Raw genomic sequence first — 14,860 nt, forward strand, 5'->3', positions numbered from 1 at the left:
GTTCACAGAGGAGCTGAAAATGATGTTTTGTGGAAAGAGAACGGCTGTAAAAGGCACTCCAATTTCAAGGCAAGGCCTTCCAGAAGCCCCATGTTCAAAAGGACATGAAAGGCTACAACCGTGACGACTTTTGATAAGTGAAACCTATGTTGCAACTTCGGAAGCCGTTTTCTCAAAACAGTTTTTTTTGCGACCTGTGACGCTTGTTCCAGGGATTTCTTTGTGACCGCTGGGTCTATTTTGATTCCGTTTCTTGCATTACATTCCTTGATGAACAGTTCAGGTCGTGACACTTTTGGTTTTCCAGATTTATTTTTTGTGATTTTTTAATTCAAATAGTCGTTCACAGTCGACATGCCTGTTGCTCATTAACCTCTAAAAAAATGAAAACTAAAAAACATTGTGTTGTAAAAAAAATTCTAAAACTGTCACGACCTCGTCCATTCATTTGGGAATGCAAAGCACTCCGAACAAGTTTTCTATCATGTTTTATAAGTCGCTCAAGCTCGGTACAAGCGGAACAGAAAGAAAATTTAATAAATAAAAAAGTTATCAAAATATTACCTTGAAATTTTTATGGTTTTATAACAGAAGCATTTCCAGTTGCTGTGCCAATTTTCATCAAAATCCACAAAGAAATAAAAAAGTTGATTTTGAAAGCCACGTCCCCCCAACTGAAGAAACGAAGGAATTTTTGAAAAAAGACGACTCAATGCAAAGGCAACCCTTGCATCTACTGGCATAGTACCGTATGTGTTGCCCCGCAAACATCAATGAGGGAGGGAAAAAAAAGGGTTTCTGCACTGGGACAGCCCTCACCTTCTTAAATTTCTTGTCCTTTTTTCCCCCCTCCTTGTCTTCCTGCTGCTTGCCCATGTCTTGTATGAGTCCAAAGTCATCTCCGTAAACCTGCGCAGAATGGAGGAGAAGGAGAGGAAGGGGTGGTCGGCGGCAAGCGCCCCCGCTGGCAGGCCGGCCGGCCGTACCTTGCGGACGCTCTTGGCGAGCCGGCTGCAGGCGCGCATCTGCCGGCGGTAGCAGGTGTGGTGGCAGCACTGCTGGTGGGAGCAGGTGTAGTGCAGGGTGCCGCAGAGTCGGACGATGACCCGGAGCCAGGGCATGCGGGTGGCGATGGCGTCGTCCCCCGCGTCCAGCAGGTCCACGGGGCTCTCTGGTGCCGGCTCGTCGCTGAGCACGCCAGGCGACTCCTCCCCACTCACGTCGGCCCGCTCGCTCGTGTCACTGCGGTCCGAGACCGCGCTCACCTTGCGCCGGGACCTGATGCTCTCCGTCCGGCGGAGCCCTGCACATCCGGCAGCAGTGCGACATCTCTTTCCCGGTCTGATTCTGAGAACACGTATGGCCACTGGTAAATGAGAACAAACTACTGCGGAGGGCGGCTTCCGAGAGGCTGTTATGGCGCTCATTAAATAAAAAACACGAAGCCGCAAAACCTTCTGGACTGGCGATCTGTGGCATTTGAGAAATTGCTGCCATGCATTAGAGATAGCCCAAAAGAAACAGATAAAGGAAAATACGTCAGCACAATAACCTGACCCTGGTAGAGTGACCGGGGATGTCCTCCCATCACCATCGAATGGGCTGGCTGGATGCACCCGGGGAACAAAACTCACCTCCCTCCTCCTCGTCCTCGGCAAAAGTGGAGGAGCGAGCCCGAGACTTGCGATCGCCGGGCTTCTTCAGCTTGAGGCTACACCGCTTGAAGCTCGAGTTGTGGCCCGCTGTGGAGCCCCCCGTCCTGCGCAGCAGGTGGGGACGCCCCTGGGCGATGCGGCGGCCTGGAGGGAACGGGGGCCAACAGGCGTCACGGCCACTGCCGCCACATCACACCACAGGGGCAGCGCCACCCACCTCTCTTCTCGTCAGGAAGAATGAGCTCCTCCTGAACGTTCACCGTGTTGTTGCTGCTGTTCTCAGACTCCCCTTCGGCGTCTGCCTCGTGCAGCACAAAACTGATCCTTCTCTCTCCTACAACTGCTGCAAGGAGGCACACGAACAGAGAAAACGGCCCACCATGACCAGCAGAGTAATGAGACAGCACGGCCGCCTCATCATACCGCACGTGGCTGAAAACACCGAAAAGATTGTGGCACGGCTGGCACGGCTTCACCCTACACGTTTCAAGTCGGGGATTATACGTGTGAGCTCAATTGAAGCACGTGCACACTTGTATTGAGTGCTTCTGTACAAGATTCTGTCACCTAAAAACAGTGCTAGAAATGTGCAACCAACAAGTGAAACAAACTTCAATGCCTCACGCCAATCTTTGCGCCAATTAGAGGTTGTAAAACTTGTACAAGATGACAAGTGGAGCTAGGCTTTGTAAAAATGACTTATGCAGTGAGGCAGCTCTTCTCCTTGCAGTGCTGCAGCTGTAAACATGGCGGTGCGGTTCCTTGAGCGTAAATGCCTACTGTGCAATTGTTCTGGCCAAAGTAACAGCAAGTTTCCCAACATGGCAGTTTATGCAATGGCAGTCAGTGGAAGTCAGAAGGGAAAAGGTTTGGGCGTGTTGGTTCATCGTCACACGGAAAACAAGCGCTAAATAAAAACACGGGACGAGGAGTAGACGGGACAAGCGCTGACAAGCGCTGACACAGCGCTTGTCCCGTCTACTCCTCGTCCCGTGTTTTTATTTAGCGCTTGTTTTCCGTGTGAAAGTGGAAGTCAGTTTGGCTTAGACCTAGTGGATCAAGCTTGTGGGGCTAAGTTGAAAGCGAAAGAAGAACCGAACTGTCTTGAATATTCAAGAGCAACAAGTGCTGAAACTTCACTCTATGCCGATGACATCTGCATCTGGAGCTCTGGCTGCAACATGCATGTTTAATGAGCTCGCCTTCAAAATCATCAACTCAGTAGTGGACTTCTTGGCAAGACGTAGCCTCGAGATCTTGGCCAGGAATTGTGTGGCAATAGCCTTCACCAGGCCTGATGTCTCCCGCTACGAGCTTTCAGTGGCAGGGGCCCCATACCCTGGGTGAACTCTCACCAATTCCTGAGTTAACACTTGACAGGTCGATGAAGTGATCCCCACACGTTCTCTCCTGACGGAGCAGCTGGGTTCCTTTGCTCGGGTGTTATGCATGCTGTCGAGCGGCTCTGTTCTGTTGGGCCCCTCCTGCGTCTCTACTCAGCAATTTGCGAAAGACTGCTCCGATACAGCCTCCCAGCTCTCAGTCCCCTTTCCAAGACCAATGCAAAGCTGCTAGAAAGTATGCAGGCCTGTGCCCTGCGGTTTTGTCTTGGCCTTCAGGAGACAACTTCTACGCTGGGGACCCTTCGACAGTCTAGGCGCTGCTCACCCAGTGTACTGGTCAAAGAGGAGCAGCTCTGAACACATTTGCAGCTGGCGACTAGGGATCCTGGACATCCCCCGAGTTCTAGCTCTACCACCCTTGTGTCAGAGGCACACTATGCCCCTTCACCTCCCATTCTGGATGTGCTCTGCCTGGCGAACTGTCACCGTAAATCCAGGTTGCCAATTCCAGCCCTAAAGTACTTTACCCTGGAGCCCATTTGGAATTGCTATGCAAACCACAAGCATATTTTCACCAATGCAACTGTGACGGCCGCATCATCGATGCAAACCACAATTGCAGCAAAGTAACCCCAAACCAACGTCGACGACCTCAGAACTTGTTGCTTTGTGCTCTGCTTTGCAGTACATTCTGGGGCAAAAAGCGTGTGGATAGGCGATTTTCACATATTCAACAACTAGCCTTATTTGCACAAAAATGACTTGCCCCAGAAATACACTTTATGCATACACAGGCTACCATCCTACTCCATGACGTAGTGCTACAGTGGTTACCTTGACATTGTGGGGCGATTGTAAACGTGGTGGCTGACCAAGCAGCTTGCATGGTCCACAGCCAGTTCAGCGTCATCATCCCCATTGCATTCACTTGACGTGATGCTGCAACGCTCGCGTGCTTTGTGGCATGGCAGCTACAACAATCAATATGGACAGCCAGATCAATTAAATTACCAGCCACGGTACAGAACTGATCCCGCCAGCACTTTCTGAAGGCTTTGTGGCCTGGGAAAGCATGATGAAGAAATTGTTCACCGCATTCACCCCAATGTTGCTTTTACCAGCCACTGCTCACACAAGACGCGTTGAGTGCCTCCCTTCCCCATCATGCTTGCAGTGTTAATGAGGACATTGAACCTGTGCTGTGTGTGTGTACTCGTGTTTCTTTTCGATACTCGACGGCTAATCATGGAGACAAGTTTGGGACTGTGTGCTGATGCGCCCCTGAAACTTAGCGACGTCATCAGTCCATGGCACCCAATTGCCATGGTGACGCGGACTACAAGGGACCTGGTGTAATTTCTCCACGACTCTCATCAGAACAAAACTCTGTGAATGTTTCCCTTTACTTTACTACTGTAGGTGTGCTGTGTGTGTGTTCCTGCATCCGTCAGTTTTTGTGTACTTATCTGCACACAAACAATTTGAAATTCCAAAGATTCAAATTGTTTGGTTATTCATATATTATGAATTCTATCTTTGAAGGGGCTGTGAAGACAGAACACAAGCTTGGTTCATTACAAAGGCTGTATTAACACAATACCAATTTTATTGACTTAGCGAAAATTCCCATAGAAATTTGTACAGATGAGCAATTTGAGAATGATAAATGCTCACACTGTGCACAACGTGCGGGGGTGACGTGATATGCAAGTAGATTAAATCGAAAACGCAGTTACCTATCCCACCTAGCCAAGCGCATGCACGTCACAGAACAGTGTGGTGCATGCCATTACCGGCCCCTTTGTTGCAACTCATTTCCCGCGATGCAAATCGCCCTGGAGCCAATTTGATTGCAACAAATGAAGCAGCAGCAAACAAAATAAACGTTTACAACTGTGTTGCACGATCGGCACCTCAGCCTTGGTCGCCAAAGAGAGACGGCACGTGGCCAACAGCATAAAAATTGAAGCAACGTTCTGGCTTTGCTTTTGCTCAGTTTTTCTGCCAAGTGCCATCTGTGTACAGAGGATTTCATAATTTTCCCATGAACTGATTTCACCAAACTTGGTATGCTCGTATTGAGTGAAAAGTAAGCTACATTCTAAAGCATTTCTATTTTTCCCATGCTCAATAAATAAAACTGTTACTTGTAGTATTTTCTCAGCTTCCCTTTTTTTTGCATGTGTGCCTAGCCTTACAGAGATTTTCAGGTTGTTTTTTTTGTTGTTTTTTTTTTCAAAAGATTTTTATAAACGTTATACCGTTGAATTCGGGATGAAATGAACTGCATGCTGATGCTATTTTAATTTAAATGTTTAAATGTTGCAAGCAATAATATGAGCTCATAAAGTTTTCTGAAAACTGTACTTGGCATAATTAGATCAATTCTATTCAATCAACTATCGTTACAGGAATACAAATAGCATCAGCATGCATGGCAGGTCTTAACCTACACATTCATACAATATATTTTCACAAAATTTGAATAAAAATCCCCTTAACGGCCTGTAAGAAATTACTTAATTAGGCTCCAGTATTTCCTTTGTAACTCAAAAAATAATTATTCCACACGAAAACTAATTAGTAATTACATATTTGAAATGAGGAAAACAAAAAACATAAGCACATTGATTTTCATTATCATAGACCAATTAATAAAAAAGTTCATTTCAGGACCCTCGTCTCCCCTTAATTTCAAATGAGCGAACAAATGCATGACCCACCGGCGGCTGGCCGTTTAACTCTTTCGCTACCGCGCCTATCAAAATCGATCAATTTAATCGATACTTTTGGGAGCGCCTTTTCATAGCGTTCCAGGCGTTTCTCGAACAAGTAAAGCTGTTCGGAGTTAGATCAGAAAATGGCCTTTCAAAATCAGTTTTGTTTTCATTTTTGCTACGGAAACGGGATTTTTGACACGCTTTTGAATCACCTGGGTGTGGGAAAGGGGCGTGGTCATCGCGCGTCACTGCTACCAACGAAGAATGCGTGCAACTCGTAATTACTCTGCACCAGCGCTTGTTTTTTGCTATCAGAGCGTGAATGGGGAACTAGCAAACGATTTTCAATCGTCAGGTTCGCGCTCTGACAGTAATAATCCCAGAAATCGGCTGAAAATGTCAAGCAGTGCCTGGTTGCAAAGCTGCTTTATGATTTTAGGCAGTTTTATTGCCTTTGCGCACGTTGTTCTAAGTACTGTGGTAGTTCTACTTACCCCAGGACCATTCGTAAACCGTTTACAACAGTTTCGGTTTCGTTTCTGCACCGCGAAATTCATATTTAGCGCTACTACGCAGTTATCCAACTTCAAGGCTACCTGCCATGGCGCCTGGAGCGTCCGTGACTGATCCTCGAACAAAGCACGGCGCTCCTGATTTCCCCCACCCTAACCCGATTTCTGCGATAAGAACTTCAGATGCAAGTCAAAAGATCACACCCAGTTGCCAGATATCTGTTCCGCCGACGACAGCGCTTCAAACCGGCCTTACACTGCCAGCTGTTCGACTTCCAGTTTCGTTTCCATGCAAGGGTATATCCGGGTGTCTAATGTTGCTGCTTAGTTGAACTGTCTATTCGGACGGAGTCTCCGATAAGTTTTTGTACTGTTTCATTAGAAAAATGTTAGGTGGCGCTGCAATAAAGGAGGCTCGTTGTGCTGATCTTTTTTATCGCGCAACTGCTACTCGGCCAAAGATCGCAGGGCACGATTCTAGCTACAAGGCTACAAGGCGAGCAAGGCTACAATTGCGAGTAAGAAGATGATAATAAAGCTCAGCTTTATGTTTTGAGAGATAACTGACCGTGAACGACAACAAGCATCAGCCACGGCGTTCCGTTTTCAACTTCATGCATGTTTTTTTCCGCATCACGTGCTAGTCCCAAATATTGTGCTCACTGTAAATGAAAAGTTTTTACATTATGTGGGGGCAAATTGGTGCCTCTGATAATGACAAACCGCCAGGTTTATTCCAGGAAACCACCCGAAATTGCACATTTTGAATTGGAGGTTGGGCTTCACCGCATGACACAAGCACCGTGCATGCTAACATTTTTTTTAATATCTGACAAACTGTTCCGCGCAAGTCGACATTTTTTCTAGGGCGTGTTTTTGAAATGTTTCCCTACAAAATGTATATTTTAATTTTTTTCTACTACCGGTGGTTTAATAAACACAACTCCTTTTTTATCATTTTTTTCGACAACTTGACAAAAATTTTGATTTTGATATTTTTTTTACAACTAAGATATACAAAAACCTTTAAAAAACTGGTGTGATTGGAAAGGCCGTTAAATAATCTGCATTTTGTGTTCCTGCAATTAGTGCCTAACCAATTTTTTAGCAGGAAAAAAAATGTTTTCTTGGACCCCTAAAATTAGTCAATTTTCCGGCAATAGCGAAAGAGTTAATGCTGGGCCGACTGATTCTAGAGGATCGGCGAGCTGTGCAGTAGTGCATTCAAGCCAAGCCTTCTCAAGTAAGCATCATATGAAATGTCACAGGAGATCGGCAAGGAGGATGCAGAGTGGAGGACTGCACTTCCGAATTGGTTTTTCTACTTAAGTCGCGTAAACGCAGCGAGTGTGGTCAAAACATGGCCTAGAGACTCCAGACTACACCTTGCGCTAGTAATCCCGCAATGTTTGCAAATCACTTCGGAGTCCCCTTTAATGAATACTAAGAATGACCCTTGAGCCTGCGTAAAAATGAAGCGGCACACAAAAGAACGTGGGCATGACAGATTAGGGCAGAATAAACAAAAAGCGGAGAACAGTTTCTTTTTCCCTCCCCCAGTTGGTTGACGCTTCCTTTGCCCTGCTCGGTCCCACCGTGTTACCAGTTACCACGCACCGGGGTGGGCGGTGGCGGCGGCGGTCTGGTCGGCCAGGGAGACGAGGCTGTGGGCGGAGGTCTGGCTGACCCCGAGGGTGCTCAGGGCCATGCTCCAGCGACGGTTGGCGTTGACACTACGAGGCTCCGGGGGCGGCCGGTCGCGGGTGGCCAGCGTGCGTGCCGACCTCTGCGGCAGCAGCTGGTACGTCTCCCGCAGGAAGGCCGTGATCTCCAGCAGCAGCTGGCAGGCGGCCATCTTGAGCGCAAACGGGCACACGTTGCCCGACGGGTTGATGCTGGCTGCGCACGGGCAGACAACATCAGGGGCAGTGCACTCGCACTGCTCAGGAAGGTGGCAGGCGGTGCCTTAGTGCATCTGTCAAGGGTGCCCTGGGCACGGAAGGGGGAAGGGGGTGTGTCTTTTCGCAGTGAAAACTGCAAGACGACTGACACAAGACCGCAGCAGCCTTCTCAGATTTCCTTCCAAGTATAATGGGGGAAGGCATGGAGAACTCTGGCATGCGAGAATGTCTCGGGATATCCAATAATGTGCGTCGCATGAAGAGTTAATAGACCCGAGGCAAAGGAGGAAGGGGTAACAAACTTGCTAGGCCCTGGGCGCAAGCTTAGCCAGGGACGCCACTAACAGCACACTGCACTGCTCATGCCAAACGCACATGCACCAGCTCCATTTGCTTTGGGGCTGGGTTTAGAGAGCAGGTTTGGGTCCTTAGAGCAGGCCATTCACCTTCATCTAAGAAGTCCTCCTCTTCATCTTCCATCCTGCACTGCCGGCGCTTTTGTTCGTCTGCTGCAATGGCAGCAATTTCCAGGGGGTCGTGGGTTTCACTCTGGAGCATCTCTTCTAGCCTGGCTCCAATCGCCTGCACAGTTGTTGAACGTGCCGCAACTATTGTGATGAAACATGGCATTTTTTTCCCAGTTAGACCTGCTGCCATTGCTCATGTGACATACGTCTTCCAACAAGACACACCGTGTTTGTACATATATTTCCTGCATGAAGAAAAGGTTATTTTTATGCCAATTGGGCAAGCCACTGGTGACACCCCAGCTCTATCGAGTAACTTGCCTTCAATTTAGGAAAGCACGAGCAAAAAGGGAGCACTTGTAACTGCCCGCAACATTCCTCACTGCCGAGCACGCATGCCGCCCCCGTACCTCGGCCCAGTGGAAGAAGAGCTTGCCGGCCGCGCGCTGCAGGATGTGGGTGCGGTGCAGGCCCGAGGGGGTGCCCCGGTTGGCCAGGGGCCCCGAGGGGCGGAACACGGGCAGGTTCAGCTTCATCCACGTCGGCCACTGGCCCTTGTTGCAGCGGTGCACAAAGTGCGCACACTCCAGGTACAGCGCCGCCCGCGACACCACGGGGGCCCGCTGCATTGTCCCCGCACGCCAACAGTCACTCACAGCACGCACAGGGATCGCTTGGCAACAACGCTAAGAGGACAGCCCCAAGCAACGAGGCTTTCCACTTCCTCCTGCCTCCCAATAATGATGCAGTCAAACCTCATCAGTTCAACCTCCGGGGGGGACAGAGAATCTGTTCAAATTGACGGGAGTTTATGCTAGCTGAACTACTTTCTCGTTCGGCATTATCCTGGATGTCCCGGCTACTGTACAGATCCCTATAGAACTCCTCGGCCACTGTGACTATTTTATCCCTATTTGTGATGACATTGCCTTGCTTATCTTTAAGTGCATACATCTGATTTTTCCCCACGCCAAGACGCCTCTTCACTGCTTTCAGGCTACCTCTGTTCTTTACAGCGTATTCGATCCTCTCAATATTATACTTCCGTATGTCAGCTGTCTTGCGCTTATTGATTAACTTCGAAAGCTCTGCTAGTTCTATTCTGTCAGCTGGGGTGGAGATTGTCATGGTTTGCCGTTTCCTAATTAGATCTTTCGACTCCTGGGAAAGTTTACCAGTATCCTGTCTAGCCATCGTGCCCCCAACTTCTACTGCACACTCCGTGATAATGCATGTAAGGTTGTCGCTGGCTTCCTGTGTCGTAAGCTCGGCTTCCTCGGTAAGAGCTGAGTATCGGTTCTGCAGCACGATCCTGAATTCTTCTACTTTACATCTTACTGTTAGCTCATTAATTGGCTTCTTTCGTACTAGCTTGTTACGGTCCCTTTTCAAATCTAGCTTAATTCGAGATCTTACTATACGGTGGTCACTACACCTTACCCTTCCAAGCACTTCCACATCCTTCACGACGCCAGGGTTATCGCATAATATGAAGTATATTTATTTTTATGGTCCCCATTGGGGCTCCTACATGTCCACTTCCCCTGCTATTTCTACAGCCCAGACCATAGTTCCCAACTGCCTTGCCTCCAGCCTGATTCTTGCCTACTTTAGCATTGAAGTCCCCCATAACTACGGTATACTGTGTTTTTAATTTAGCCATTGCCGATTCCGCATCTTCATAGAAGCGTTCCACTACCTGGTCGTCGTGGCTGGATGTGGAGGCATAGCCCTGTACCACCTGAGCTTTTACCTCTTATTGAGCCTAATTACAAGACCTGCTTCCCTTTCGTTAATGCTATAGTATTCTTCTATGTTGCCAGCTATGCCTTTATTGACTAGAAATCCCACTCCCAGTTCTCTTCTGTCCTCTAGACCATGGTAACATAGGACGTGTCAATAGCCACTGGAGACTGAGGGCCATGGGTTAATTGGCGTATTCATGGGAGGTTGTGGCCGTTACTACACCTTGAAATTAATTTAACAAAAATTCTTCACTCATACACTATCAAGTCATATTGTCACGAAGTCAGAGATGATACAGTCGTCTTCAAGGAAAAACAAGTTCATTGGAGTGAACTTGTGCTCCCCTAACAACTCAAAGAATACACAGGTGGCGAAGCAGCAGTCAACAAAGTGACTTGCATAGGCGAGCGGCGGTGAGTCGAATGCAGCGGCATCTGCTCAGCGGGAATTTATCATTCGGCGCGAGGGTTTCTCGAATAGTCGAAGTCTATCCAGAACACTGTAGATCAGCGAAGTGTTCACGTTAGTTCGGAACGCTCTCCCTATCAGAAGAGATAACACATGTGGCACAGAAAGAACGGAACACGCGCCTCCCTTGGCACACGGACAACACCGATAACACAGACCGGCGCTGCCGGGTGGCAAAAGCAAAACACAAATAAACAAACCCAATGCATGGTTCGCAGCATTATAGTAATTTAAAAACGTTCTTAGCCAGCCTGTAGTGCGAGACCGTCTACGAGGGTGGCATTTACCTGTACCCCGGTCATACGATGCTTTCGAAAGGAGGACCTGCTTGTCGCCTTCCTTTGTGCCCACCCTTTCCCCTTACCCAAGGGGAGAGTGACCTGTGGGATGTGAGAGCGTTCCGCAGGGAGGCGACTGGGCGAGTTGGTCGGAATCGGTTGGTTTGCCTACTTCAAATGCCCCGATGACAGCGAACCCAGCTGGCTCTACAGAACTCTGCTGAGATTCCATCCCGACCGGTCGCAAAGAAGCCTCCTGCGACTGCGGTGACAAATATCGAAGTCTGAGCGAGTGAACAGGGCCACTGTTTCACACCACGAGCGATAGTCATGTTGTATAATATATTCCCTGTATCTGCCAGGCACTACAGCCTTACCTCGAGCAGCCGGGCTCTGTCTACCGCATGTGAGTCTTTGTCCTACTAGCGTGAGTCTTTGGACTTCGCTGGGGCTAGCGCGTGGCGCGTAGCGCTCTCTAGCGAGGCTAGCCGAGGTCCTTAGCCCTCCCACAGCCACCAGGCCCTCTCGAAAGAGCCGGCGGCCGAAGGAGTGCTGCACCCACCAGGTCCAGCGCTGCAGCCAGCAGGGGCGAGTCGGGGACCGTCCCCGGCTGGCAGACCTCTTGCAAGAAGGCGAAACGCAGCATGCCGTCTAGGACCAGCCGGGAGTTGACCAGCTTGCTCTCCTTCATGATCAGCATCTCCCCGTCCCTCTGGCTGTGGTCCAAGTCAAAGGAGTTCCGCCGGCTCAGGTCTGCAAGGGGGGGTCGAAGCGAGCCTGTCACGCTCCTGCACCCTCTTCCCCCTGCAGGGGCAACCAAGTGCGAGGGCAGCAGCAGCAGGGGGCACAATGGCTGAGCTCACTGGAGAAGCATCTGTAAATGTTTTTCATGAAATAAGCAGTTTTGAAGTGGTTGAGCTTGTGAAGTATGCAAATCATAGCTTTTCGTGAGCTAACGTAATTTAAAAGATGCCAAGCCAGGCAGCCGCTCTCAAGCATCTGAAACGGCGCTTGTCGCTGCTGCGTTCGCAGCCGGCGTGAAGTCTGGGTGTACGGTGTAGGTGGGCACAATGGCCACTGGAACGGCAAAAGCATTTCTCGTTCAATCGGTGACAAATAAAAAAAGTGAAAGCCAGCCGCCTCGGTCAAAGAAACGTTCTCACTAGTAGGCCATGGCTTGGTGACGTAAAAGCTCCCGTTGCCAGCATCAGAGCGCCTAGCGCCAACCGTTTACACTCTAGACCGGACCGGTGCTTCGCTCAATTTGTGACGCGATGTCTACACCCCGAAAAAAATGGAAGGGAAGTGGGAGAGAGAAATGCCAGTTTTCTTTACGGATTTCTCAGGAAATAATGCATCGTTGCTCGTCAAACTAAACTGAGAGTGCTACGAAACGTATGATCTTTTATGTACAAAATTTCATTCAGCCTTTAGTGTCCCTTTAGAGGGACACTGAAGTCAAAATACAAGTTGCTCTAGATCAGGGGTCGGCAACCTACAGCTGGTGAGGCAGTACTATGCAGCCCTCCAGCCCGACGTCAGACCCACCTACCCCCTCTTCTTGTCACTTCCTATTGATGTGGCAGTCTTGACCTCAAAATGTGTTTGACAGGAACAAAGGAGGATCTCTTCCAGTTGGCTGGCATTGTTTCCCATCTTCACTCGCCAGATAAAGTCTTCACCCCACCCCCTTCTCCTCGATTTGCCATCCAACCGCCGCCATGTCCGCTTCATGCAACTCAACCCTCCACCTCAAAGGTTGCCGGCCCCTGCTCTAAATTGATAGATTAGCTCACCACGAACATGCATATACCATTCTTACGCATAGCTTTTTTTAAAATAGGGTAGACAAAAAGCAAAAATGTGAAGACAGGCGCTGCCGCCACTGGCTATACCACGCAACTTGCAAGGTGTTAAAATGTCTGGCATGCACAACGTGTTTTCTGGGTACCACTGGTTGGCGCTACTCGTCTTACTTGAGGCAGCGGTACTGCTTTCCAAGGAAGCGTGCGAGCTACACACGAGCGGCTGGTTCGACACAAACATTCGTGGGGCCTCAAAAGGACAATGTTTTTCTTCAACAAAGCGTCAATACTGATCACAAGTCCCCTGAAGGATCATTTGGCTTAGTGGTCCAAAACTGCAAAACATGTGGGAGTTCGGGAAAGCCTGACTGATTTGACCGAAACTGACCAAACCACTCGGTACGTTGTGGCGTTGTATTCGGTTGATTCTACACCGCTATACATCACCGCTGCCTCGCTTGCTTACACGTTATTGTGACACAAACAGCGACTGCAGTTGCTGTTTGCCTCACATTTGATCAACATTTCATCAGCCATTTCTCAGCAATTACGGCATCTTTCAGCACCGAATCAACATTAAAATGGCTATGGGAAGGTCATACTTTCGTTTGAAACCAACTTGCTGGTTTCTGTCAGTGTCCCTTAAATTAGGCAACTTGTGTCGCTAAATATTCATAACATTCATACAAAAGGAATCTAAGGTTTGACGAAATGAAGAAAAAATTAATTTTTTCTATACCTCACACTCTGTAAAAATTCTGCTGGAGCAGCTATCCTAAAAACTGATTGTGTATACATGCAACAAGAGAATCTGAATCTTTAAAGCTGCGCAAATTTCAGCCTTTTAACTTCACGATTTAAAAAAAAAAGGGTGTCTTTGGGGCATTTCCCCTTATTAGAGAGTTTTAGCACTCCATATGCTCTGTGTTGAATGTGTGCACCGTGTTGACTGGGACCCGTCTGGGCACTTGTGCATTCGTCGCGGTAGGGTGGATTAGTTCCGCAGGCCAGCCCTGAACACGCCCGCGCACTCGTCACGGTGGGGGTGCCCTCCTCGCCCTTCCTGCGCGCGCAGGCGCAGTTGGGCCCCGCTCAACACAGTAACCACGCAACAGACGGAGCATACGGAGTGCCGAAACTCTCTATTAACGGGGCCTTAAAGACAAAATGGAAGTTTGGTTCATTCGAAATATTGCCTCGTTAGAACAACAACACCACTTTTAGTGCAAACTTCACTCAAATAGTCTATATACTAATTAGGAAAGAAGGGAATGGCCATGTGACCCACTAGCTCATTTCCCACACTAGAACCTACGACGTATTGCAGTGGAACCCCAATAATACAACCTTCAAGGGACCTTGCGAAAGCATCATATTATGACTGGGGTGTTGTATGATCGGAGTACGAGTACCAGCCAATTAGACGGTCTCACATGACAGGTGGGCTAAGAGCTATATTTAGAGCATTATCGCGTAATTTCCGAACTTTTAAGCTGAAATCCCAAGTTCCTAAAAAACAAACTATATTTAGAGCGTTATTGCATAATTTCTGAACCCTCAGCTGAAATCCCAAGTTCCTAAAAAACAAACGCCTATTTTGCACCCCGCCCTCCCCCCTCCATGGATAACCCACCAGCCATACGCTGGCGGGATGTACGTTTGGATATGCGCCCCACCATCTCAGAAGCCATTGTTGCATTTTTCATCTGGTCATACTAAGCTCGCAAAGAATGGTATAGTTTATCATGCTTGCGTTCTGCTGTCACAAGTCCTGTGTTCATCTGATGGAAAATAGTTTTAAAGGGCAAATACAAAAGTTAAGGCAAACCGGATTCCCGGAAGCACTGCTGTCATGGACCTGTGAAAAACTTGTGAAATCGTTTAAGGGGGGACTAAGGAATCGGGATGCTGAAGATGAAGCAAAAAAACAAAATAAATGTTGTTCCCTACATTCATGGCATTACG

At 48.5% G+C, this 14,860-nt stretch overlaps 1 protein-coding gene across 2 annotated transcripts in view; it reads right to left on the minus strand.

Annotated features, from left to right (window-relative positions):
* Unc80 (unc80, NALCN channel complex subunit) overlaps window positions 1–14,860 on the minus strand; it is a 166,239-nt gene that overhangs the window by 89,489 nt on the left and 61,890 nt on the right. Inside the window, exons 20-27 of one of the 2 annotated variants that reach the window (XM_077700829.1) lie at window positions 11,653–11,843; window positions 9,009–9,221; window positions 8,578–8,713; window positions 7,848–8,129; window positions 1,873–1,995; window positions 1,635–1,799; window positions 987–1,303; window positions 820–909 (exon numbers count right to left, since the gene is read on the minus strand). In XM_077700829.1, the coding sequence (XP_077556955.1) occupies window positions 820–909; window positions 987–1,303; window positions 1,635–1,799; window positions 1,873–1,995; window positions 7,848–8,129; window positions 8,578–8,713; window positions 9,009–9,221; window positions 11,653–11,843 (1,517 nt within the window). Of the gene's footprint in view, window positions 1–819; window positions 910–986; window positions 1,304–1,634; window positions 1,800–1,872; window positions 1,999–7,847; window positions 8,130–8,577; window positions 8,714–9,008; window positions 9,222–11,652; window positions 11,844–14,860 lie in introns of both variants that reach the window. The other variant, XM_077700828.1, reaches the window with a different exon arrangement.

This window comes from Haemaphysalis longicornis, unplaced genomic scaffold, assembly GCF_048455015.1.
Source record: "Haemaphysalis longicornis isolate Haplotype H1 unplaced genomic scaffold, Haemaphysalis longicornis Haplotype H1 scaffold_2, whole genome shotgun sequence".
Classification (NCBI taxonomy): Eukaryota; Metazoa; Arthropoda; class Arachnida; order Ixodida; family Ixodidae; genus Haemaphysalis; species Haemaphysalis longicornis.